The sequence below is a fragment of the Talaromyces proteolyticus genome, assembly GCF_021365285.1.
Source record: "Talaromyces proteolyticus strain PMI_201 chromosome Unknown BGW36scaffold_12, whole genome shotgun sequence".
NCBI classification, from domain to species: Eukaryota; Fungi; Ascomycota; class Eurotiomycetes; order Eurotiales; family Trichocomaceae; genus Talaromyces; species Talaromyces proteolyticus.
Window position 1 is genome coordinate 1,284,258 of NW_025764288.1, and position 25,160 is coordinate 1,309,417.

Consider the following 25,160-nt stretch of genomic DNA (forward strand, 5'->3'; position numbering starts at 1 on the left):
TATAGTGCTGTTATATACCACAGTTGAGGCTGATATAATGTGATAGATGCTCTGTTCGCGCTCTGGTATACGCAAATCTATTCTTTCAATGTTATTCCTCTGCCAACTTTCTATATGCTTACGAGATAGTATATGTCATTACTCAATGAAGGTATTCAGTTTCATAAGATTAATAGATTCTGTGAATCATCCTACTAGAAATAGAATTCCTATTATGTAAGAGACCTACATAAATAAGGCGATTCTAGGGCATAATCGACTAATCTGGATTATTATGACGCACAGGAAGCCGAATTGACAGAGGAGTTCAAGGACCGAATCGCAAAATTCAAAGGCTGTCCAAACGTGCAAAGTGCCGTCTTACAATTTGATAAGCATTGCAGTATTCACAGCGAAATCGAATGAAATCCGAGACCATCGCCTTTCGTACAAAAGTTCTTCGGGTGTTCTTAAATAGTTGGCCTCATTGGAAGTATCTCTGCGCGAACTTGGGATTTGTAACATACAAAATGTCAATGTCAATGACGACCGAATATATGCCAGTATTGAGAAAGTGCTGCGAAAGTGCTGCGAAAGTTACGCGCTCTCCGATCAAACATCGTGACGGAGCACGATGAAGGCTCCCCGGAGGAAGACCTGTACTTCGACGACTGCGCGATTTTGTACGATGTGGGAATTTTTTGCAGAGAATATAGCCAACAGGTGCGGCCTCAAGAAGAGTGAGATGGAAATCAGCCGAGAGGCAGATTATGAGACGCAGCGAAGGTAGTATCTTTCCTCGGTAAGTGGTGGCAGGATTACTTTGACTCCTTTCGAACCAAGTTACCTTTTCTGAGACAGTTTCATATTGGCAGCGAAAACTGGGTTCGTGGCGTCCTATTCGAAAAGAAGGCTGAAATGGAGATTATTTTGGTAGCTGGCCTTCTATGATTCGTACGGGTCCAGTCCATATCTAGAACGACGCGTAGACTTTGTTTACGAAGGGTGGCAAAAGCAGTACCTGATTGCTATGAGGAAGATAAGGACTCCTTACGCCTACTTTTGCAGAAGACAAGGCAGACAGAGTTCGTGATCTGATACCCAGATTGGATTTGCGACAACTCTGGGGGTTCTGTCAGGTAGATTGTATTCTTCTAAATTTAAGTTAGATTATATAGTTCTCACTCATGTCTGTCGATAAGCACGCAGCGAAGTCGAAGCTATTATGCTAAGCGAGAACGTTTGTTTTTGCCATGGCTCGCCAAACAGTATCTCAAGCCCAAAGCTCAGAACCCGTTGCTTTTTCGAGACCCTTCCGTTTCTTTGACCTTACAGCGGAAGTTTGGCAAAAAATTTTCGAGTATACTAATTTTGTAGCCCCCTTTCGCAAAGCCAATTGGAGCCCTGAGAGTGGTTTCCAGGGGGAGTGCGTTTTCTGTGAATGTGATGGCAGTGTCTGTCTTGAAACTAATCTCAACGACGGCTCTAGATGGTTTCTGCGGTGCTTATTCGGAAATCACAGGCAACTTGTACATAATATGTCACAGGTCGTACTAATCCAGGTGTAACTATGCTTTCAGTCCGTTGCCTCCGCTGTTGATTAGCCGGGCAATGTATAATGAGGCGATCGACTTTTTCTATGCAAGGAATCAGATCGTAATTCAACCGAGTAGGGATCTCCCAAGAACAGTTTCGCTGGGCCAAACGCAGACATTCCTACCTATCAACTTGATCCTCCAGACTTTCCTTTTATTAGGGGTAGACCTGATCCAGCAAACATAGTTGGCGCTGCCAGATTACGTAACTCTGAGGTAAGAGATTTTCCTGGACAAAGTACATGATACATGATATGACAAAGCACTTTACGGAGTGGGTTGGACCTACGGCGCTGGAACTAGTTCGGACTCTAGAGATTGTACTCCCTCGGATTGGTCTGTACTTAAAACTTTCAGATTTTGGTCGAGCTAACAGCGAGTGGTGCACGACAATTAATTATTTGCCGTCTCTGGCTATTCAGGTGGCCTTTCCAAAATTAACTCTTATGGTCCATATCTGGACGACGCCGTTGGTTAGATCTCCACACTGGAGACTTGAAAGAACGGCACACATTCTTGAGGCGCAAGCACAGCGGCTTTTCAACCCCTTACGGGAATTGCCACAGCTGAACTACTTATTTGTGCACTTGGAATGGCCACACAATTGGTCTCCTCCAAAGTTACTATATGATTTCAAGATATCCGACATGCATAAGAATGAAAGCCCAGAGGGGAAATTAGGCTCCAATGGATGCCTGCTCAAAACAAGACATTTACGAGAAGGAGATCAAGTTGGAGAAGGTGGTTATGGGACCTGATTATGACAGCTACTCGATGAGAAAAGGGGATGAGTTTCGAAGTCAATGGATCCGAGGTCAATTGGATAAGTTGCTATGAACACTAAACGCTTAGCCCCTGCGGCGCCGAAATAGGTACGCAGTTATGGTATCTTGGGTTATCGAAAATTGGGTAATACATGCATTAATTATTGATTAGAATGAAATTGGATTATAAGTTATTATATTGTGGCCACGTAACAAAATTTTGTGCCGTCGTATAGCATGCTTGAAATTACACGGATGAGGGCTTCGTCAATCATGTGATTTTTCCAAAGTGGAAATACTCATAAATAATCCTTAATGCTTGATTGCTTGCCGTCATTTGGGCCCAGCGTTGCTATCATTGGTTGCCTTGCCAGATTTTGTTTTGCACTTCCTGTCCAATTGCAGCCGCCTTAGAGAAAATGATGCTAACTTTGTCTAGTGTACTCCGTATAAGGAAGAGGATAGAAGGCGAGGTTAGAATTGCTGACTTGTGTTGGTTTAAGATAACGGGAAGCTTTGCCGGAACCCATTTTTATTGGAGCCGGCATCTGTCCGCTGGTATGCAGCGGCCGCACCCTTCTTTGTCAATCACCTGTCAAAGATCTTAGCTGTGCGAGGAAGAAGAAACCAAGCTGCCGTCTAAAGGAACGCGGTAGGAACACTCCATTGGTCTTTTTTCGATCCGTTCACAGAAAGAATATTCGTTTCTCTTATTTTTCGTGTTGTGAGGCACTCATGCATGTAACGTTGCACGGGAGTTGATTAAGCTTGTATGAAACGGCGCCAACTAGCTGTGCGAAACTCCGCGGTATACTTACCCTCTGTGGCATCAGATTGCCGTGAAATAATCACATGAGCTATAAAAATATGATATCAAATTACAAGAGCTAACCAGCGTAGTCATAACGAGGAAAAGACGGAAACTATCTTAAGACTTTGCCAAATTAACCTAACAATTTGAAACAAACTTTTTACGATTACTCAACCTTAGTTAGTTTCCTACAAATATCAATATGAGTATTAATTCTTACATGTACAACTATTTTCTTATTTACTATTCAAATAAAACGTAAAATATAACTAGCTAAATCTGGAGATATGAATAAGAGAAAAGGCCAGCTTCTCCTACGAGTACTCGCTACTTACTAATTTATGGCTCCATAGATAACAAATCCTATACAGTACGGTCTGCTACGCTCCCTGTAACAAAGTTCGGCCCTGGCAATGGCGACACGGATCCATTCAACCCTAAATTCTCATATGGCGGCTGGATCTGCACTTGCTGTGTCTTTGCTCCTTGCACAGTTCCATTCGTAATCGAGCAACCTGGAGATGCTAGAGAATATCCATTACTGCCACAAGTATCAAACGCTTTCTGTAGTGCATTGATATCTGTCCAGCCATTCACAAAGTCACCATGTAATCCGTACCCGGTTATGTCGCCATTCGCATAGACGAGGTTCTGCCAGTCTGGATAAGGCGATGTATCGTAGAAGAATTCGAGGAAGACCGAGAATATTGCGACAGGGTGGGTGGAGGGACAGACGCCAGTATTATAATCGCCAATCGCAGGAAAAGACACCTTTAAAATTATCCAAGTATTAGCTTTCAAATGTATGTATTTTTTTGATATATAGGAGCATAATACGTGAGTATGATTTGGTATGTCGAGATTCACTCCATCCCAGCATGATGGAAAGAACACTTGAGAACGCAATCGGAGACAAGCTTGGGTTGGTAGAGAGTTGGTATAAACACTGTTTGAGCTTGTCAGGCACATGTGTGACTGAGCGCGCTGAGCGAAGGTATCCGTGTAGTTCCTACACCGATGTCAACCATACGACAGATTAAACGTTCGGATTCGAGATCATACCGAATAGATGGATTTCCAGAAATCATTCGTAACCCAGACGGGGGCGCCTTGGGCATGAATCCAGACGGACACGAGGTTCGGTTCTCCGCATAGTCACAAGCACGTTGTAGATAGTAAACAGCCTATCAATGGTGATTCGTATGAGCAATTATGATCTTCTAGATAAGAATAATATAAGTAAAATCACATTTCCTTGGAAGTTCACTGCTTCGAATCCTCCATCAGATCGTATATGATATAGCAGTGGCTGCCAGTAATTGGATCTGTCAATGGCTACCGAGCAAGTGGTCCCTAGTGCATTGGGGGCCGCATCTTGGCTCATTGAACGATTGAATGCAGTGCCACCGACAACGACATGGGTATGATTACTTATGACACCGGGACTGATGACAGGATCGCCTCGCTGGATTGTAAGGACATCGCAGCTAAGAGTGAATTCGCCTTGGGCATTGGCAATAGTGACAAGAGTGACGAGGAGAGAAAGAATGCATATGGCATGAAAGTATTGCATGGTTACAGATGTCCTTTAATTAGCGTTTGGTTCGAATCTGGTAAGTTTACTTCAAATGTTATTTCTTAGGAAGTCGAGATGCTTTTATAATGATGTATCCGCTGGTAACCGTAATAGGAAATTCCTCCTACAGAATTCTATCATGAAACTATTGATCCGGGAAGGAAGTGTCAACCAATAAGGGCGCGCGAAAACGTATATAGCATAAATAAGGAATTCGCAATGCAACTTCGTTCCCGCGTTGTAACAGGCTAGTCTTGAGGCGCCGATGATTCTCCGAGGGGTTATCTGTCTCTAATATTACTTTTGAGGTAGATGAAAGTCTGGAAGCATCACTGGAAATTATAAATTGTTTGTGAGCCTGGAAATCTATCCATTTAGCTGAGAGCACTGCAGCCCTTCAGCACTGCTTTATCCCTTTCCTAACATCCCACGCATATCGTCATCTAGAAATATGGGATCCTCTTGTTAAGATATTTCGCATGGATGGAAAATCTAGTATAATATCATAAATCATACAACCGCTAGTAAATAGATCTAAATACATGTGATAGGCACGGATACACGCCACTAATCCAACCCCCTTTAACTATGTAGTTATTGACTGAAACTCGCCTTTTTCTGAAGAGTGTTCTTCATATTCATGAGGTCACTTGCCGGAATCGCGTCAGCCCGAGCTTAAACAAGCTATAATATTAGATGTACATTTATAGGAATCGATATTTATATTTATTGTAAATGTAGAAGTATTGCGCCAAGATGATTCTGTTATCAAGATATTCGTGAAATAACTGGTTCGTTTTACGTGCTACCACCAATGAGTGGCTCTGGACGAAGGTGCTTGGAGCTTCACATGGAATTGATACCACTACAGCTTCAGGCAGTCTCACCGAGGCGGTTAAAGAGATTACGCGGGGCAACGGAACATCTATTAAAATCGATACAACTAGTGCAGTTCAACTCATTCAGCGGGGAATCGAGGTCACTGCAAACCAGGGTAAGATGATCCTACTCAGAGTAGCACCTAAGGATGCAAGTATTGAGATCAAGCTTGCTCAGTACATGATAGTAAGAAAAGAAGAAAAGAGCACCGATTTTGACTAGCGGTATGATATACTGACGCTCACTAGACTGGTGAACAACTCCTAGGCAGTATGGAAGGAGAAATTTAGTATGAGGAGGTGCTTTTACTAAACGCTAAGGAGAAAACCTTTCACAGGTAATCGAATAGTTTGTAGAACATTCCTCGAATGATTGGCTGGAACCGAACGGATAAATTTCCTTTGTATCAACGTCAATGTGGTGAGGTTCCATGTCTACAAGGTAACGACACGTTCAATATATAGGAATGCAGCGACTGTTGACATCAAGCCAAGATATCCGATTTCAAAGATGCCATCCATGGTATGGAGAGTGGAATCGCAATAAAACTGGTACTGATCTGGGAGTTTGCTTGTGTGTTTCCCAAGGTATAGCTGCATTTATCGATTGAAGGTATCGATAGGTATGAAAAGAATTCAACCATTAGGTCAAATTAACTATAACTTACATTTATCTACCTCCTTTTATCTAAAGCTTTCCAGTCTATTTTCTCAATTCACCCAACAGACGGATCATACGAGTCTTTAGCATACTCTTGATCCCAGTCCCGATATGTCACTAGTGGCCACCGATCCTCACGAAAATCATCTGGAACGTAAAATCGCTCGATCTCGATTTTGGACCGATCCACAACCCATGCCCCAGCCTTGAGTAGTATAATCTCGATCTCGGGTAGTTCCTTGGCAACAGACAGTCGCAGGGCTGCGTTCATACTCCGAATCCACTCCCGAGCCTGGAGTTCGTTGTCCTGATGCGATGCCAACAACGCCTTCACGGTGTTCTTGTTGCGTCCGATCACAGCGTGTTCGAGAGGCGTCCGGAAGTTTGAGTCCCTGTCTAGGGAATCTGCGCCACGGTCGAGTAGTTCAATTACCTCGCTAGCCGTTCCATTCGTGCAGGCACGATGCAGTGGGGTGAAGCCGAAATGGTCTCGTTCAAAGATGAATTCTTCTCTGCGAGGAAGTAGCCACTGCGTAACTGCCTCATGCTGGTGTCGAATACTTAGATGTAAGCACGTTTGGCCATAGAGGTCTGTTAAATTCATATCGGCATCATTTTCTAAGAGGATCGGGGCTACGTCCGCAGTCCCACTCCGGATGGCGTGGTGCAAGGGCGTTCTACCATAGGTGTCTTTTGCATTGACCCGAGCTCCCTTTTCAATGAGCATCTGGACGGCCGACATGTTCCCCGTCTGTGCCGCGTAGTGAAGTGGTGTACACTTGGTTTTGTCGACGAGGTTCACCGAAGTATGCCTGCTCTCAACAAATTTTTTAATAACAGATCCTTCAAGCCATAATGAAATAAGGTGAATCAAACTAAGTCCTTGTCTAGTCTTTCCAAAATCTCGCTTTGTCAACCGGGTGAAGTACTCTACGCCGCATCGATAGCCATCCTCGGCGGCCAGGTGAACCGGGGTAAACCCGCGCTTATCTTTGAGAAAAATGTCTGCTTTTGCAGCTACAATCCACGTAATCATGGTCAGATTGCGCTTGGAAACGGCGAGGTGTAGGGCAGTCATTCCATCTCGGTCTTGTTGGTTGATCTGGCCGGCGCACAGGTCCGTGATCTCGGTTTCTCTAATCTCCCAGTCAAATTCCAAAGCCCAGTGAAGCAGAGTTCGTTTGGCATGGTCTTTTGGAAGTGGCTTGATATTGTGATCATTCATGAGTCTTCGCACAATATCTTCCCAATTTTGGTTTGCACAGAGATGGAGAACACTATACCGACCCAAGCTATTTATCTTCTGAATTTGCTTAGTTGACAGACGTTTGAGATACTGGAGGAAGGTAATACGGCGTCCATAAAACGCCAACGTGCTGACGGGGCTGAGTCCAGAGTAATAATCGACGTGAAGCAGCTGGCGGTCACTCCGAGTCAGAAGGTCACCTTCTACACGATTCCACTGGTGCACGCGAGCGAGTTCCAGTAGCCGGGTCTTAGAATTCAGCGTACGCATAGTTTTCTCCCAGTCTACACCCATCATTTTCAGCACGGCGTCCTCCCACATCGGATGCTGAAAAGCCATGACTAGGGCAACTTCACCCTCCTCATCCGTCAGCCAGATGTCTACATAAGGCTGCTCCAGAAGAATTTCAACTGAGCTATGACGCTTATGATTTATTGCCATAAGTAGAGGGGTCCGATTGAATTCGCCCCTGCAATTCAAGTTGGTACGCGAGTCGGTGACCATCCGCTGCAGAAAAAAGGGATTCTCGCTGATAGCTGCCAGATGTACAGCCGTGTTGCAGCCCGTTGTTCCTAAATTGATTGACACAAGGTCACTCCTCATCAGCGCCAGAAAGGCCTCTTGACGATCACAAATGACGGCCCATCCTAGAGGGGTTACATCTCGTGGACCGAGGAGATTTGGGTCGATATCTGAATCAAGCATCGCCTTGATAAGTCTTCCAGAGTCGCCTCGGAGTATAGCATTAAGCAACGGGTGCGAGAATTTGGTGACAGGCATAAACCGGGCGATTGTCTTTGTGAATAGGGTGATCTCGGTCCAAAGCAGATGGAAGTTACTCCCAACCGAAGATTTGAAAAATTTAACGGCTTCTCTATCCAGCATCGGGGATGGCGTTGCTTTTAAATAATGTTCAAACCAGTAGCGCAAAGCATATAACAGGCAAGACGTTCTGCTGCTTTTTTGGATTTTAGATTTTAACGTTGTTATTATCATCATAGATCTTTTCTCCAGGGGCAAATTAAGTCTGTCGGCCTCATCAAGCGCTTCACGAACGATGCTGAGGATCTTGTTTCTGTTAAACTCGAATCCCTCAGCCTGAAATATTTTGATGCACATGTAGAACATGATTGCATGTGAATCTGACTCGGTCCGAATATATTCTTGAAGCACTTTGGCATTTTCTGGGTTTTTGGTTTCTCCCGCAAATAAGTCTTTTGCTGACTGATGGGCAAAGTTCACGAGCCCATTGTCGTTCTTGTGCACAATATATCCGCAGCGCTCGTGGATATAAAACTCGAAATCCGATCGTTCTTCTTCGACTGCTCGCAGGTTGAATGTCATTGAATTACAGTTAAAGTTCCAGATAGTCACTAGCAGAGACAGCTGTCTTGATGAAAGCCTTTCAAAGCTGATTCGTAATATTGCAAAAGCCCTGCGGGCCTCCTTTCTCCATTGTGTTGGTAGCCTCTTCAGAAATCCACAGTAAACCGTCTCCAGGTTAGAAGACAGCTTGTGTATCTCTTGTACTTGAAGCCGGATTGCATCCCTGGACCAGACTTTGACCCCGTCTGAAAACTGTCTCCAAACTAGAGACGCCATGAGAAAGTTCCCACCCGAGATTTCCAAGATTTTTGTCTCAACTTCTATGCCTGCCAGGGGGTTGATTCGCGCACGCTCCAACTGGCCGCGAACCTGTGCTCTAATATACTCCTCCACAATTTGTCGAGTCGCCAGATTGTCTACATCCAGTATAGCAGGTTTTACACTTCTCGAAAACCCCTCATTCGGTCGCACCCGATCGGTAATCAGCAGTCTCATGTGGCCACTCACATCGGCCGACAACAACTGCTCTAGTCGTTCCAGAACAGAGATATTCGATGTCTGCACCCGCGAAAGCTCGTCTACGGCATCAACCACAAATTGAAAAATAATGCCCCGAGAATACTGGATGATAGACAGCAGACACGCCCACAGAGTCTCTTCATCCAGGTCCAGTCGGTTTAGATGAACGTTGTCAAGGTATCGAACCACAAAGCCAGTACGACTATCATTGAGGATCTGGTAAAGAATGGAACTCGCAAATGCTGTACTAGTCTGGGTTTTAGGGTCTTTGTCGTCAAAGAAAAAGTAGACGGGCTTTCGGATAATTATATCCGGAGAGGTAGACGTCTCGCTCAGCTTGTTGAGATAAATAATGACCGTTTTACTCAATACGGTCTTGCCGGAGCCTGGGGGTCCATATAACCACAGAACGCGACAACCTTGATATGCCATCCAGGACTGAAATGAAGCGTGAGTGAAGAGCCACTGGTGGGATTGTCCCCACGGCAGAGGCACACGGCGGAGCATGTCTACTTCATTGATCACGCGCAGCCTTCTCAAAAACATGTCTTGAGTGGGTGTGAAGTCTATTACCAACAAATCTTCCGTGTAAGCCAAGATAATCCATTTCAAATAGGTCAAATTTGGGACTAGAAATTATAGAAATGATATATCTAAATAGTCAAGACGTACATGACTTTCCCGCGAGCTTCACCAACGTCTCAACGATCTCATCAATACAGTCACGCACCCGAATGTAGCTGGGGTTGGAACTGGTCAGAAACTTGCATATAGTCTGATGGTTCGCTTCCAGCGGAACGGCCGTTTCGTTGGGCAGATGCAGAACGGCAGAAAATTCATCGACAACCTGTATATACCACTTTACCGTCAAATTCCTCTCACGTAGATGAAAAAAAGTAGGTAGTAACTGAGATCTTACCAGGCTATTGATTACTGGCATTGTCAGTCTCTCGTACAGACTGAATATCTGTAGTGTCATCCCACGTTCCACAAACTGGGCACTTATAGTATCCAGTTCGCTCGACTTAGGCTGAAGATTGTCGAGCAGATCCTGTCTTAGCCGTCCAAGGACAGCGATGTTGGCAAATTTTGTCAGTAGGCCAGACCAGTATGCCATGTTTGAGCCTCGGTGAGGGGTGCCCAAAAAGACGACGCCTTTTACCGATGCTGCAACAGAACCATATGTCATAGTTCGTTCGTGCGCAACAATCAGTGCCTGTCAACGCCGTTAGATGTTAGTTTCCACGATGTTGCTCTTCCTCAATTCTGCGTATCTGACCTCTTTAAATACAATTCCACCCAGACTATGGCAGACGAATATTGTTTTAACCTTAAGTAATCCCCACTATCAGTACAATGCTAGAATTATCGTACGAGAATCTCTCACATCATCATTTGCCGTCCGTCGACGAAGCTGCCTCAAACTCTCAAGCAGCTGAATCGAATAATCACGGATTGTGGACTTCGAGCTGGTAAATGCTAGTCCAGCATTATATCCAAACGTGAGAATGCGCGCTCTGTTCAGGTCCTTCGGCAAGAAATCGCGAAGCCATAATTTCTGACCATCTGTCCAGGTCTTATACGGATGACCACCAAGACCGTGAATCGCAATGATACTGCACTCAACTAGTTAGTAGTAAACCTGAGAAATAAGAATATTAATCAGCTGTATTTACTCAACGTTAGTTTCGACCCCCGAAGATCCGGAAAGTTCGGGATCTGGATATAGCTGGAATAGGCCAACAGGCTGGTCGTCAGGCTCTTCTGTTTCTGGAACAGGAGGCGCTGGACTGCGACGTCCGAACCTTCTCATCTTCCAAGCATGAGAATTCCCTCGTTGAGTCTAAAAATTGGTGTAAGTGGAAAATATCTCGAGCTGAGAGGCGGCAATATCCAAGATAAAACACCCCGCCCAGTCAACTAACTGAGCGGGGTATTGGCATGACAAACTCAGTTCAGCCTCACGCTGACCCCAAAATAGCATGCAAATTGATAGTGGCGGCTGTAGTATTCATAGTGGAGCTGTTATTATCTATTGTAACACCTACGAGTTTCGAGGCTTCTCAGCCAATCGGCTATACTGACCCTCGCGCATCTTTTGCATGATCAGGCTGCCGACTGTACTAGATGTTTGAAATTTCCTTTTCGTTTCTTTTTCAGTTTATAATATAATTTTTAGATGTTATAATATATATATGATATTATAGAACTCTTGCTCTATGTAGTGGGCTTCTAGAAAAGAACTTGTGGCCTGCATTCGGGAGCCGCTTTGAGTGATATATGGAAGGCGAGTACTAAGTCTTGTCAGTCTTGTCATACTTTAAGACTGGGTTGGCTTCTCCCTTATGATTCCATCATGTGCCTAAGCATTATCACTAAAGCGCCAATGCTTGGCTGACTCGGATTCAAATATTCAAAATAAGACATAAGTTCAAATGTGGCGTTCGCGAATTTTCCATTATTATATCGATTTTCTTCATAGATACCTTTCGGGCAATGTAGAAGCCACACTTTTTCTCTGAAAACATTCATGGTTACGAATGACAAGCAATTTGAGACGAAAGCTCTACGGGCCACTATATACCCCCCCTCCTGGATGGTGGGGGGGATTGCGCGGCAATACGGCTAGCCCTAATTCCCAACCCCAAGAAACAGAAAAACACAACTTCGCTACAGAACACCCATATACGCGCACCCAGATCAGCTGGCCAAACTAAGACAACTACTGCTTATTTAGGGAAAGAGTCTGGACATTACAGAATGCCTTGAGGCTATTCCATTCGGTACCAAAACCGCTCTCTTTGTGGCCCCCAAAAGGAGCGATACAAAGTGAGTGTTGACCCATACACCAGCAGCTTGCATCTGTCTGGCAACTCTCTCGGCTTTCTTCAAGCCATTGGTCCATACGGATGCGCCTAGGCCCATGAGGGTATCGTTGCCTCGAGCAATTACTTCATCCTCGCTCTTCCACGACAAAGCGGTACAATGGGCGCTGAATAGTTGAGTTGGTAACTGTTCGTCCAATTAATTGATCAAGGTTCATGCCAGTTACCGAACGGCTCTTCCACTCTATCCGAGAATTCTCGGGCGGCCGGTCAATAACAGTAGAAGTAATAAAGCTACCATCGGAATCGTTAATTTTGCCTCCTCAGGCCACCTTCCATCCTTTTGTCTCAATGTCTTTAAAAAAGGGTTTAACGCGCTCGTACTATGGAGTTCTGAAGAGGCACATGGGTGATACCGGGTTGAGATCCATGACCGAGAGTTAACACAATATACCACGGCATCTTTAAATTCCTCGGAGACGAATTCATGGACATAAATGCGTTTGATGTTCAAACATATCTTCAAAGTAAGTAATAAGTAAACAAACTATTGAAAATTGGAAGTAGGGATAACAAGAAGGATATTATCTGTACTGAGTTGAGGGAACCAAAAAATGCCATCTAAACTCTCGCGTCAGCATTATTCACTGACAAATTTATTGGCCTTGTAAATATTTCTAAGTTTAGATGGCCTTTTCTGCAACTTTCGCAATGTCAACATCCGGGAACACAGTAGCTAGGTCGTTGCCACCACTAAATGCGGCATCCTATTAGCCCAATTTTTTAATCTTAAAATCACCAGACCCCAGAACTCACAGCTCAAGAGTAACCCTTTCAAAGTCTTACTAGCACTTTTCGAACTGGCTTGCTCAGTAATAGTAGACCCGGTGACGATGATCCTGTCAATGCGCGGATAACTGGTAAGCCATGGACCGAGATTATCATCTTCACTGAGTGACTGAACAACTTCTTTGGGGAAGAATTACTGGGCTAACCCGACAAGTCGCAAGCCGCAGTAGGGAGATAAATGGTTAGAGGGTATTGTGTCAGAAGCTTGCACCGGGTAGGGATAGAGACCCTCGACATGTTTCTGCTCACGAAGGCTTCACAATAATGACGTTTCCCATAAGCAGAGCTGGTGCAATTTTGGTAGCTGCATGCATAAGAGGAAAGTTCGATGACACGATTGCTCCAACAACACCATGTGATGTATATGTTGTAATTACCGTACGATACTTATTGTCTTCGATGATATCTTCGGGCAAAGGGATGTCAGACAACCCACGTATCCATGAGATAGTCCATTCTACCTCGTTGTCGGTTTGAGGTATCTGCTTGTCGATCTCTTAACATAATCTGACTGAATGCCAACTCTTACACAAACAGGTGAGCAACATCTGGAGAGACTCACCGGCCTCCTCTGTTCCGAAAAGAGGAGATCTCTAAATTCCGCCTTCAATTGATCCACTGCATTTGTCAAGGCAAGAACCACACTGCGTCGTTCCTAATAAGGAGCCTTTGACCACTTCTTAAAAGCCTCCTTGCCTACAGAAACTGCCATTTTCCAGGTCATCTGGAGTTGCCACCAGCACTTCCGGCCTGGGCCTTAGGTTGGCTAGGTTGATGCCATGTTGCGTGTTCTTCGCGGGAGGACTCACTCTGTTAATAATTTGAGCAAAGCTATTGTTCAAATCTAAGGGAACCGCTAACTAGTTCTGTGATTCTTTATGCTGGACGGTGTATAAAATTAGGCTAGGGAAATGTACGAAATGTACCGTTACGTGCAATATGTAGATGTAATACAACCTGGTCAAATTTGACCTGAGCTATTCCGTGTTTCAGCTTTATTTTTCGTATGGCATGTCATAGGCAGTTCGATTTAGAATAGACAGAGGTTCTATACATCTGACCCAATGGCTGTTCCAACTTTATAAATTATATTCTCCCTAAATTTGGGTATGAGACAATTCAGCTCACTACAGCATGACCCATGCAATCAATCAAGCAGACAAGACGGGAAGCAGGAGATGAGGTGTCGAGAAACAATACTAGGATGAAGTATGATTGCGGTTATTTCCAACAAGGCAAATAAAAAGAAAGGAAGAAAAATCTACTATTTTCCATGCTGTTCAGTAGGAGAAAAATTATTTCCATGCGTTAAGGCCAGCCCATGGATCATTGCCTGGAGAGGGTCCCGATTGAGAGTTTTTATGGTGATGTTGACTGGCACCATAGGGCCTGACTTGAGCATACCCACCGGGGCCGGACGGGTACGGACCCGTTGATTGTGGATATTGGGTTTCTGACGGACGTGGGGGAGGAGGGGGTGGTATGTAACCGGGAGGGATGAATTGAGGAGTATGAGAAGGCGCGGGAGGATGAGGGGTGCCAGTGCTTGGGGGGTACCCAGAATAGGGAACCGGTGTGCTGGATGTTCCTGGATGATAATATGCTTGGTTCGGGGGCGGCGATACGGGTGTTTGGTAAGGATATGCCATTGGGTTATAACCTCCCGATAGAGGTGTTGCAGCGCCTTGTTGGAATGACGGCGCGTAATATCCGGCCATCGCTGTTTGCGGCATGTACTGCCCGTAAGGAGCCGGTGACTGTGAAGGGGGAGGTGCTGCAGGTGTGGTAGAGGGATAGTGAGGTGAGGGAACAGGGGGTGATCTTGTGCCACTGGAAGCCTTGGACGATGGCACCGGCCGTTGTTGTTTGGTTGGTGAGGTTGATGGTACAGCGGGTTCCGTTGACAGACGCTCCATCAACTGCCTGAGCTTCTCTCTTTCGCGGTCTTCCTGTCCCGATGCGCTATTGACTTTATCTTGTTCTATTTGGTTGAGCAACTGAGCCCCCTCCGACCGGCGATTGCTGACAAACGTTTCAACATTCTTTCGCAAATTCTCCACGGTATCTCTCATTTCATCGTAGAAATTTTGTGCTTGAGAAACACCGGAAATCAGGTCTTTGAAAGCTGTGTAGATTTTATTATAACGCGCCATTACGGTATTTCGCTGTCGAGTTATCGTTTCATACTTTGATTGCTCTGATCGAACTCGTTTATCTTGCAGAAGATCACCATAAGTTTTGGTGAGGTCTTTCATCAATGAGGTTTGGCTATGGTTAGACTTGATGATCCGATTCTGATAGGCTCGGAACTTTTCTAGTTCAGTCTGGAACAGTTGTTGTTCCTGTCCGGTACCTAAACTTTTCTTGTTGAGAATAAGAACATTGGTGATATCATCCTCATGAATCTAATAAATAGTTAGTTAAGACAGTGAGACATCCATCTACCGATTTTTTGACCAAACTTGCCTTCTCTTTCAGGTCTTTCAACACCTGTGATCGTTCTCGTTTTACAAGGTTGAGTTTCTTCAGCAAGTCCTCCACTTTAGCAATCTGTTCCGCGACAGTCATGCTCACTTCATCGTCGACCTCATCCAGCAAGGTTCCTTCACTAGGAGAATACGGTGTTGTTTGACCATTACGGGAAGACTTTTGCTTTGAACCGGCTTTGATCATTGCACGTTGGTATAAAACATCAGCCTCGTCTGTCTCTCCTGCTGACCGCATTTCGTCGAAGTCGGCCTCGTATTGTTTCAGGGTCGCATTCAATTGGGTATCACTTGCACTTGCCTCACTTGTGGTGTCCCGTAAACTCCTGATGTCGCTTCGAAGCGTAGCAGTAAGCCGAGAACTGGGCTGCTGGGTCCAATCTGCACCGTATTTTGACCGCATCTTCTCGCACACACTTTCCTCCATATCCAATTGCCTTGTGCATTGGCCTAGCATATCAATAACTATCGCCTTGTTCTCTTGGAGCTCATCGATTGTCTTGTGAAATCCTTGGTGACCTGCCATTTCTGTACACCATTTCCGAAACTCTTCATCTACCGTCACCTCCTGGTCCATTCCACCCTTCAAGATATTCAAGCTAGCCGGAAGCTTGAGGTAGTCTAGGCTAGCTGCCATTTCCCCATTGGCTGTCTCCACTCTCTCCGTCTCTGCTCGAATCAATTTGGCCTTTTCCTCATCATACAAACTTGCCGACTCTGTAACTGACATCGGAACCAGTTTCTGGAAAATGTCAGGCCCAATAATTCGCTGGATATCTTGTCCTTGGTATAGTTCGCTGACTGGTATAGCTTTGGCGGCGGGTAACTTGGCAACGGCTGATAGACCAGCTTCGTTTGGAACAGGCTGGTGATAAATAAAGTCATTGTCTTTAATCATCGAAGCTACTGTTTCTTGAACTGTTGTTTGATGTTTTTTTATCAGCTCTGCTATAGTAGTCCCAGCATCTGCAGCGAGGTTGGAGCTTGCGGGTATTGTTGATGGAAAGGACTTGGCCCAGGTTGCAGCAGTAGCAGATAACTTTTCAGCGAGCTGCAACCTCGCAATAGCGACTCCGTGAGAATTGCTTTCCGCATCAGCCATTGCCTGATAGTAGCTCGCGACCGAGGCCAAGTGTGATGCTTTAGCCTGTAGCATCGAAACCCAGGTTTTATCAAATATGTTTTTGCCAACATACTCTTGCGCTGTATCAATAGCCTGCGAATATAGATACCCTGCTTGACTAGCGAGCTTTGCGAGAAAGGCGGGTTTTTTGCCATCCGTAGTTTGTTTCTCCAGGAATACCTCTTGCGCCTGTGCGAGGGTGATGCTGATAAGAGCCTTGACAGTTGTGCGACTCAGATCGGTCGAAGGAGCGTGTAAGAAATTCTCATTGATATATGTAAACATGCCGGCCGATGCCTGGAAAGAATGATATGCTGTCTTTAGCCCGGTGTCGTCGGCGCGGTTCTGGTTTGCGGCATGACAAGAAAGTACGGCTGAAATGTTGAATAGAATGGACGCTTTCTCGAAAGCGAGGGAAAATTGGGAGGTGGACTTGTTGGTGAACGCATCAAACCTATTTATCATGCCAGTTTGTTAGCCTTGCAAAGCACAATAAAGCCGAGAGGAGGAGTCACCATATAAACGATATCTTGATGTGGTTCTCGTCAACTGGAAACCGAAGGTCCAACAGCTCGAGCTGCCCATAGTATCGATATAAAAGATCCCTCCCTGATGCACTATCCTTGCCTGCACCGCGCATATCCTGACGCAAGCGGTTCAAGGTCGCGCATTCTTCGTGGTATCGCTCTGGGTCATCGCCGTAAGCAGATCGAATGTAATCCTTGAGCGGCTGGATCCAGTCAATCTCGCTGGTCTGCTTGAGCGGACACGAAATCATCGGTGACTGGACCATGGTGAAAGTAGATAGGAGCAGAAGCTCCTATCGCAAGTCGATGAACGTGGAGAGCAGAAGAGGGCTGACGGTGGCAGTTGCGGTGTTGACGACGTCAGGCAGGTAGGTGGCCAGACAGGCGCGGGACGGGCTGTGGGGTTGTGAGCGACTTGCTTTATCGGTGCCCACTGCCCACCCAGCGCATACAATCACTGCCAGAGAGTCCCAAAGAACGACAATTCTGCTGCCTGACACGGTCCCGTTTCACTCTACAGTGTCTGCTTCTAGTCAAAGCTGACTGGCGACTGATCGATGATGGCAGAGGTGAAGCGAGAGCCCAAGCAATTTAAGTCAGCAGGCGCTATCACGGTGCTGCTGCTGGAAGACTACTAATATCATCCTAGTGCAAGGACTCAAGGAGGCGAACCCGAACGGCGATAGTGTGAAGAAGCTAGACCAGACCCCAGAAGCAGGCAGTTTAACTGACGATAAATCTTCACGTTTTTCGGCATAGGCGCCTGCAGGTCGAGACACAGGGAATGTAGCGATAGACGCTGTGGTTGGCTGCTGCGCTGCACCTAGGGAGCCGCCGTCACGCCCCTGGATTGCACCAACCAATGCGCAAGGACGGGCTCGGGCTCTGGAGGCCACTCCAAATGATTGTCTACAATGGTTCTGTGGTCTGTTCTCGACTGCCAAGAGGTTTCCGCGCTTCGAAATGCATCCTTTGCCAGAGGATGGGACGAGAGGAAGTGTCTTTAGGACGTTCCATATATTTACAGGCCAATCGCACGAGCTTGTGAAGCAAAAGGTGGGAGATTTTTCCGATGCTACTAATGTACAACAGAACTCGCGGTGTCTCCGCCTATCTAATAACTATGATACATTTCAAAAGCCGTCGACCTGTACAGAAGCGACAGCAGGACGAATAAATTAAGACGCCCTCCTGGTGAAAGCCAACACCAACTCGCCAGCGCTATGAGTAAGACCAATTTTGTGCAGCGGAAAAAGAAAGATATGATAAATAGATGGAAATATGGCATAGACGAACCTGCACATGAGGCAAAGCGCAGTTCAGCTAGACCCCGATGCCCTTTTAGGCTCCTCTTGGTCGGATGCCGGGCCGTTCTTCTTTGGGGATTCGGATGGTTTGTTGTTGCCCTCAGCTGCTTTGTGTTGGCTCGTGAGACGATGCCATGCGGATTTAAGAAAGCCTTCGGATTTGTGACTATCACCAGACGATCCAGTCGAGTCAGAACCAGAACCAGGTGGCGCGTTACTTGCGGATTGTTAGTCGTTTCGGATTGACCGTCGGTAGAGAATCGAAACTTACTTGTCCTTGCCAACGTTCATGACACGCTTCGCTGTCTTGTCGCCCATCTCATCAGCAAGGACTTCGAGGATCGTCCTCTGGTTCTCACTCAGATATCTCGGCATTTGGACCTTGAATTCGACGCGCAGGTCGCCAGACGAGCTCAGGCCGCGACCCCGGCCACCCAGTTTTCGCATTCCCATTCCTGGAAGGGTGATCCGGTCGCCCGTACCTGTGCCTGTAGCGACCTTGACCTTTACTTCACCATCAAGAGTCGGTACCGTGGCTTCTCCTCCCAGTAAAGCGGTGGTTAAGGGAAGAGATGCGGTGTAGAGGATATCTGAGCCGGAACGACTGAAGCGGTGATCTGGTGCAACACGAATAGAAACATAGAGGTCTCCACGCTGTGTTCGAATACCAGCATCCGCTGAGCCTGTTGGAGGGGAGTCACCTTCGCCAGCGACTCGGAGTCTCATACCATCCTCCACACCTCCGGGTATATCAACATGAACAGTTCGACGATCTCGAACCACACCTTGACCATTACACGTGCCACAGTCGGATCCACGAGGAGTAACCATCCCAGAACCGTTGCAGGCATCACATGTACTGGCCAGTTGGAACCCGCCTTGCATAAAATGCACCCGAGTGCCTGAACCATTGCACGACTTACATTGCGTTCTTTTGGCGCCCTTTTTGAGACCACTTCCAGAACAGGTGTTGCACTGCGAAAGCGGTGTGATAAAAATATCCTTTCCAGCTCCCTTCGCTGCTTCCATAAATGATATATTGGTCTGGACCTCGATATCCTCTCCTACGAGAATAGATTCATGCGGCGAAGCGCGCCGCTTTCCACCCCGTCGAGCCCCTCCAGTAAACGCGCCAAATAAATCTTCAAAGTTGATATCACCAGCAAATCCTCCAGGAAAGCCGCTGCCGAAGCCGTGAAAGCCGCCGGCGCCAGCGAACGGATTTCCCCCAGCAGCTGCGTGCGGATCGAATCCTCCACCCTGGTCGAAGGCTGCAGAACCATAACGATCATATGTCTCTTTCTTCTTAGTATCAGAAAGAAGTTCGTATGCGGATTGGGCTTCTGCAAATTTGTCCTTGGCCCCAGGCTCCTTGTTTGTATCCGGATGATATTTCTTGGCCATCCCGTAATAAGCTTTTTTGATTTCTCCCGCAGACGCATCTTTGCCGACTCCCAAAACACTGTACGGATCTTTCATTGCCTGGAGCGTAGCAGAGGTATGGAATTTCTATAAATTTTATCAGAATAGTTAGCTACCTAGCATAAATCGAAAGAGAGAGATAAAAGGAACTCACCCTCGTCCGTAAGGTATTGTTGAATGATTGCGGTCCATTGAAAGGCCGGCTGGGAGGAGACGAAGATCGCTGATTATGAAAGGAGCGAGTATTGAACTGCTGGGAAAGACCATGACTATTCCCCGTACATGATCGCGGCGCTCTGATAAGTATTCTTGTAGGAAGAGCAACTGCCTTAGGCAGTCCCGCGGGTGTTGCGCCCATCTCGCTCCCTCTTCACACACTTGCAAACAGAGAAGAGCGTAATGGTGTAGTATACAGTCGACTTGTACCTCCTTGGATGAATATCTCGAAATTGCGGTCGTCGCTCTGACGTTGCGAGCTGTTTACGAAGCTAGAGGAAGTCTTGTTGAAAAGTTTCCCGAGCACATCGCGGAACCCGGAAGAACTAATCGCCGCGATGATCTCAGAGGTTCCCCGACTTTCGGAGGTAAGAGCATATTGATTTATCAGACAGACCGCTGGCAAGTCTGCCGAGCACGCACGAGTTCCTCGACATTCATCTCTTCCTCTCTCAGGTACCCCTTATTGCCTTCATTGCTCGCGTTTTTCTTCCTTTAATATATTCAGACTCGGCGATTCCCTTCAAGCTTGTGGGAACGGCCGGTTCCCTGCTTGATTCGCAAAGCTTCATATAGCATGCTTCGAGGCCAGGTTATATCATGGAGAGCTGCACTCCATCGTGCGCCACGCTATGTGGTTCATAGGTCATCGCCGCCTCCGATTCATATATATGCGAATGTACGATTACCATATAATGAGACAACGCTAGTGAGATCGTCAATCGCCACTCCTCGGTCTTTCTCATCAAGCTCCATTCGGCCAAAAGACAAGCCGCAAACCCCGGAAGACACGCCTGACGAAGTGGAAAATAATGATGAAAATAAGGAAGGGAAAACAACGAACAAACCCACAGAAACTCGACGAAAGTCTGGCGATGCGGCGGATAAACAAAGCTCCTCTCAAGCTTCAGATGCGCCTAGTCGACGGAAAGAAAAACCGAATACAGAGAAAGAAGACCAAGGGACAGTGGAAGACGCCAAAAAGAGCTCGAATGCTGAATCTCAGCGAAAAGCTCGAGAAAATAAATCCGATTCCAACTCGCCCTCCCCCATTCCGGTTTCCGGTGGTGGTACGGACTCGAAGCCGAGCGGTGGCAGCGATGATGGCAGCAAGAAGGGGAAGAGGGGGGAAAAGGCCTTGCAAAAGCCCTTTGTTCCAGATGTGTACCCACAAGTGATGGCTATTCCGATTGCGCGACGTCCATTGTTTCCAGGATTTTACAAGGCGATTACCATTCGAGACCCGAACGTCGCCGCGGCTATACAAGACATGTTGAAACGCGGACAGCCATACGTCGGGGCTTTTCTCTTTAAGAATGATGACGCTGATGGTGATGTAATTGAAAATTTGGATGATGTTCACGATGTTGGAGTATTTGCACAAATTACCTCTGTGTATCCGATCAAGTCAGATGAAGGCTTGACGGCGGTCCTGTACCCTCATCGAAGGATTAAAATGTCGTCTTTGCTGGCCCCGAACGATCCAGCACGAACTGGTATTGTCGAGCAGGCGACGACAAAGACCCCAACGGAAAAGCGGGGAGATGTGGTCGCGAGCTTCGAAGAGGCGTCTGCCGATCAAATATGGAAGGGACCGAATCATTATGAGCCGACTGCTTTCTTGCGCAAATATCCAGTCACCCTGGCCAATGTCGAAAATCTCTCGGAAGATCCCGTTGACAAGAAAAGTCCGATTATTCGAGCGGTCACCAGCGAAATCGTCAATGTTTGCAAGGAAATCGTTCAATTGAACCCACTTTTCCGAGATCAAATATCGGCTTTTGCCACGGATCACTTTCCCGGTAATCTTGGCGATGAGCCTGGCAAATTGGCTGACTTTGCTGCTGCGGTCTCGGCCGGTGAAGCGCAGGAAATGCAAGAAGTCTTAGAGTCAATGAACGTGGAAGATAGACTTCCCAAAGCGCTTGTTGTTCTAAAGAAGGAATTGATAAATGCGCAACTACAATCAAAGATTTCGAAAGACGTCGAGGCTAAGATCCAAAAAAGACAGCGGGAGTACTGGCTGATGGAGCAGATGAAAGGGATTAAAAGGGAACTCGGCATCGAATCCGATGGCAAGGACAAGCTTGTCGAGAAATTCAAAGAAAAGGCTGAGAAGTTAGCTATGCCCGAAGCTGTCAAGAAGGTCTTCGACGAGGAACTAAACAAACTAGCTCACCTGGAGCCCGCCGCCTCTGAATTTAATGTCACTCGAAACTATCTTGATTGGCTTACACAAATACCATGGGGCCAGAAGAGTGTGGAGAATTTTGGCATCAAGAACGCGATGTCCGTGCTAGACGAGGATCATTATGGTTTGAAGGATGTCAAGGACAGAATTCTTGAATTCATTGCCGTTGGTAAACTACGCGGGTCAGTAGAGGGCAAGATTCTTTGCTTGGTCGGTCCACCTGGTGTGGGAAAGACCAGTATTGGAAAATCGATTGCTCGTGCTCTCAACAGACAATACTATAGGTTTTCTGTAGGAGGTTTAACAGATGTTGCTGAAATCAAGGGTCATCGACGAACTTATGTCGGGGCACTTCCCGGGCGCATTATTCAGGCTTTGAAGAAGTGCCAAACTGAAAACCCTCTTATACTTATCGATGAAGTCGATAAGATTGGACGTGGTCATCAGGGTGACCCATCTTCCGCTCTCCTTGAACTGCTTGATCCGGAACAGAACTCATCTTTCCTTGATCATTACATGGATATCCCAGTTGATCTATCCAAGGTATTGTTTGTCTGCACGGCGAATGTCACCGATACGATCCCACGACCGTTGCTGGATCGTATGGAAATCATTGAGTTGTCTGGTTATGTTTCTGATGAGAAGATGGCCATCGCTGAAAAGTATCTTGCTCCTGCTGCCAAAGAACTTAGTGGATTGAAGGATATCGATGTCAATCTAGAGCGAGAATCTATCGAAGAGTTGATCAAGTCATACTGCCGTGAAAGCGGTGTCCGAAATTTAAAGAAACAAATTGAAAAGGTCTATCGCAAAGCTGCTTTGAAGATTGTTCAGGATATTGGCGAAGACGTCTTATCAGAGGAGCAGGCATTGACGGAAGAAGGAAAAAATGCGAAGGAAGAGACCGACAAAGAGAATATCGATCCTCAGGATGTCTTAATTGAGCCTGAAAAGGCTAGAACTGAGGTTCCACGCGTTGCGCTGAAGGTGCCCGAAAGTGTCCATGTCAGTATCAGCAAAGACTCACTGAAAGATTTTGTGGGCCCTCCAGTCTTCACGTCAGATCGTCTCTACGACACTTTCCCACCAGGTGTCACCATGGGTTTGGCATGGACAAGCATGGGTGGCGCCGCCCTCTACGTTGAGTCTATTCTCGAGAATGCGCTCACATATGATTCGCGGCCTGGCTTTGAGACCACTGGTAATCTGATGAATGTCATGAAGGAATCCACCCAGATTGCATACTCTTTCGCCAAATCCATCATGGCCAAGGATTTCCCTGAGAATAAGTTCTTTGAGAAAGCCCGAGTACATCTTCACTGCCCTGAAGGTGCTGTGCAAAAAGACGGTATGACAACATCTACTCCACCTTTTTCGATTCCTTGCTTTTTGTAACTGAGTTCTAACTGTCTTAGGTCCATCTGCTGGTATCACAATGGCTACCTCTCTTCTTTCTCTAGCATTTAACCATTCTCTTGACCCCACAATCGCCATGACGGGCGAATTAACTGTGACTGGAAAAGTGCTTCGTATTGGAGGGCTTCGCGAGAAGACTGTTGCTGCTCGTCGCGCAGGAGCCAAGAAAATTCTCTTCCCAGCAGATAACATGTCTGATTGGCTAGAACTACCAGAGGTAAGCATATTCTGAAACACTATGATAGAAAAAGTATTAATCAACGCCGCCATAGAATATTAAAGAAGGTATCGATGGACATGCGGTCAATTGGTATTCGGACGTGTTCAACATTGTATTCGCCGACCTAGACAAGGAAACAGCCAACCAGGTCTGGAAGTCGCAACTCACCAAACCGACCGATGCAGAACAACAAAAGAAGAAACACGACGATGATGAGTAGTTAATCTTCTTCTCGATCTATCAAGGTCAAACCTCATATCTGTTCATCTGTTATTTGTAATGTATCGACTGCTTTCTCTCCTGCTTGAGTATGTATATATTTACATATATTACGAGTTGTCTCAGTGCGTTTGTCTCAACAATCCCCTTTTTCTTCATCTTATCTGTTTCGGTCCCTGTTGATTGAAAGTTTCGCATTCAGAGAGAAAAGAGCGTGTTCTTCCTTTCATAATGAGGAATGTGCATTGCCCGGAGTTCTTACTTTTGCTTTATTTTTGGTTTGTGCTTAGATTTTCCTTCTTGGTCGCTTTTCATATCGATGTCGTCGCCTTGCACCAGACAACCTTGTCGTGTGAAAGGAGAAGCATGGATATAATTCTCGAGTTTTCCTACCATGTACATGTACTATAAGAACATCGAAAAGCATAGGGAAAGACGGATGAAGGAATGCTGTGGTGGAAGATAGAAGAGCTTTTCATCAGCTCGGAAATTATATGGAAGAAATCGCTTCTCCACTCTGAAAAAAGAAAATCAATCGAACAATCTTATAACATCAATATGCATGCGGTGTGCTACAGTGTCACTACATATGTACCATATACGTAAAAAGAGATGAGCAGCTGCCTCTGTTAGGTCATCACCACTTCTTGCCGCATTTACGTCACATAAAATGATCAATAAGACATTGCTCGCTGATCCATGCTAACCACTCGTCGAGCACTCACTGAGTAAACGTCAAGGGATATGCCAAAACAGAACATGTCATTCAAGGCAACTCTGTCTTTAATCAGTACAGACAAATGGAAACTTGTTACATCCGGGAACTGTATAATTCGATTAATAACAGAAAATACGGGTCTGATTACTCGAGTTGCTGTTCCCCTTTCCCCAATTCAGCGTATTCGGACTTTCGGACCTTCATCAATAAAGCCGAGGAGTCTAGCTACCCTAGCACCATTGCCGGTATAAGTTATATTACCCTTATTCAATGTTGGTTATTGGCC

General features: G+C 46.1%; 6 protein-coding genes across 6 annotated transcripts; 1 reads left to right on the forward strand and 5 right to left on the reverse strand.

Moving 5' to 3' along the window:
* Positions 1-3,512: 3,512 nt before the first annotated feature.
* Positions 3,513-4,702, reverse strand: BGW36DRAFT_400817 (uncharacterized protein; the record flags this gene model as incomplete). Its single annotated transcript, XM_046218671.1, has 5 exons — positions 3,513-3,920; positions 3,987-4,158; positions 4,212-4,333; positions 4,399-4,652; positions 4,675-4,702. The coding sequence occupies 5 exons, from the start codon at positions 4,700-4,702 to the stop codon at positions 3,513-3,515; spliced, it is 984 nt and encodes a 327-aa protein (XP_046067659.1).
* A 5,245-nt stretch (positions 4,703-9,947) lies between these two features.
* Positions 9,948-11,441, reverse strand: BGW36DRAFT_54584 (Alpha/Beta hydrolase protein). The gene is made up of 5 exons (XM_046222410.1): positions 11,032-11,441; positions 10,743-10,971; positions 10,635-10,685; positions 10,275-10,571; positions 9,948-10,202 (listed from the first exon to the last, which is right to left on the reverse strand). Exons 1-5 carry the CDS (start codon positions 11,166-11,168, stop codon positions 10,017-10,019), a joined length of 900 nt encoding a protein of 299 aa, XP_046067660.1. The 5' UTR covers positions 11,169-11,441; the 3' UTR covers positions 9,948-10,016.
* A 636-nt stretch (positions 11,442-12,077) lies between these two features.
* Positions 12,078-13,741, reverse strand: BGW36DRAFT_400820 (Aldehyde/histidinol dehydrogenase; the record flags this gene model as incomplete). The annotated part of the gene is made up of 9 exons (XM_046218672.1): positions 12,078-12,152; positions 12,182-12,347; positions 12,424-12,499; positions 12,628-12,700; positions 12,980-13,130; positions 13,167-13,258; positions 13,299-13,490; positions 13,592-13,673; positions 13,704-13,741. The coding sequence occupies 9 exons, from the start codon at positions 13,739-13,741 to the stop codon at positions 12,078-12,080; spliced, it is 945 nt and encodes a 314-aa protein (XP_046067661.1).
* Positions 13,742-13,979: 238 nt separating this feature from the next.
* BGW36DRAFT_54606 (putative signal transduction protein BroA) lies at positions 13,980-17,779 on the reverse strand. The gene is made up of 3 exons (XM_046222412.1): positions 17,154-17,779; positions 15,496-17,092; positions 13,980-15,434 (listed from the first exon to the last, which is right to left on the reverse strand). The coding sequence occupies exons 1-3, from the start codon at positions 17,429-17,431 to the stop codon at positions 14,325-14,327; spliced, it is 2,985 nt and encodes a 994-aa protein (XP_046067662.1). The 5' UTR covers positions 17,432-17,779; the 3' UTR covers positions 13,980-14,324.
* Positions 17,780-18,543: 764 nt separating this feature from the next.
* On the reverse strand, positions 18,544-20,392 carry BGW36DRAFT_54604 (putative mitochondrial DnaJ chaperone). Its single transcript, XM_046222411.1, has 2 exons — positions 20,049-20,392; positions 18,544-19,981 (listed from the first exon to the last, which is right to left on the reverse strand). The coding sequence occupies exons 1-2, from the start codon at positions 20,250-20,252 to the stop codon at positions 18,740-18,742; spliced, it is 1,446 nt and encodes a 481-aa protein (XP_046067663.1). The 5' UTR covers positions 20,253-20,392; the 3' UTR covers positions 18,544-18,739.
* Positions 20,393-20,687: 295 nt separating this feature from the next.
* BGW36DRAFT_305745 (putative mitochondrial serine protease Pim1) lies at positions 20,688-24,157 on the forward strand (the record flags this gene model as incomplete). Its single annotated transcript, XM_046212097.1, has 3 exons — positions 20,688-23,649; positions 23,717-23,934; positions 23,990-24,157. 3 exons carry the CDS (start codon positions 20,688-20,690, stop codon positions 24,155-24,157), a joined length of 3,348 nt encoding a protein of 1,115 aa, XP_046067664.1.
* Positions 24,158-25,160: the final 1,003 nt, after the last annotated feature.

What these genes read in the sequence shown, in the direction of transcription:
- BGW36DRAFT_54584 (XM_046222410.1), bottom strand. Translation starts at nt 11,168, where the DNA reads ATGAGAAGGTTCGGACGTCGCAGTCCAGCGCCTCCTGTTCCAGAAACA. An exon ending in GGGGTCGAAACTAACGTTGA is followed by an intron (nt 10,972 to 11,031) that starts GTAAATACAGCT and finishes AGTTGAGTGCAG; the next exon opens with TATCATTGCGATTCACGGTC. An exon ending in GTGGAATTGTATTTAAAGAG is followed by an intron (nt 10,572 to 10,634) that starts GTCAGATACGCA and finishes CGGCGTTGACAG; the next exon opens with GCACTGATTGTTGCGCACGA.
- BGW36DRAFT_54606 (XM_046222412.1), bottom strand. Translation starts at nt 17,431, where the DNA reads ATGGTCCAGTCACCGATGATTTCGTGTCCGCTCAAGCAGACCAGCGAG. An exon ending in ATCAAGATATCGTTTATATG is followed by an intron (nt 17,093 to 17,153) that starts GTGACTCCTCCT and finishes CATGATAAATAG; the next exon opens with GTTTGATGCGTTCACCAACA. An exon ending in TGAAAGACCTGAAAGAGAAG is followed by an intron (nt 15,435 to 15,495) that starts GCAAGTTTGGTC and finishes ACTATTTATTAG; the next exon opens with ATTCATGAGGATGATATCAC.
- BGW36DRAFT_54604 (XM_046222411.1), bottom strand. Translation starts at nt 20,252, where the DNA reads ATGGGCGCAACACCCGCGGGACTGCCTAAGGCAGTTGCTCTTCCTACA. An exon ending in ACAATACCTTACGGACGAGG is followed by an intron (nt 19,982 to 20,048) that starts GTGAGTTCCTTT and finishes TAAAATTTATAG; the next exon opens with AAATTCCATACCTCTGCTAC.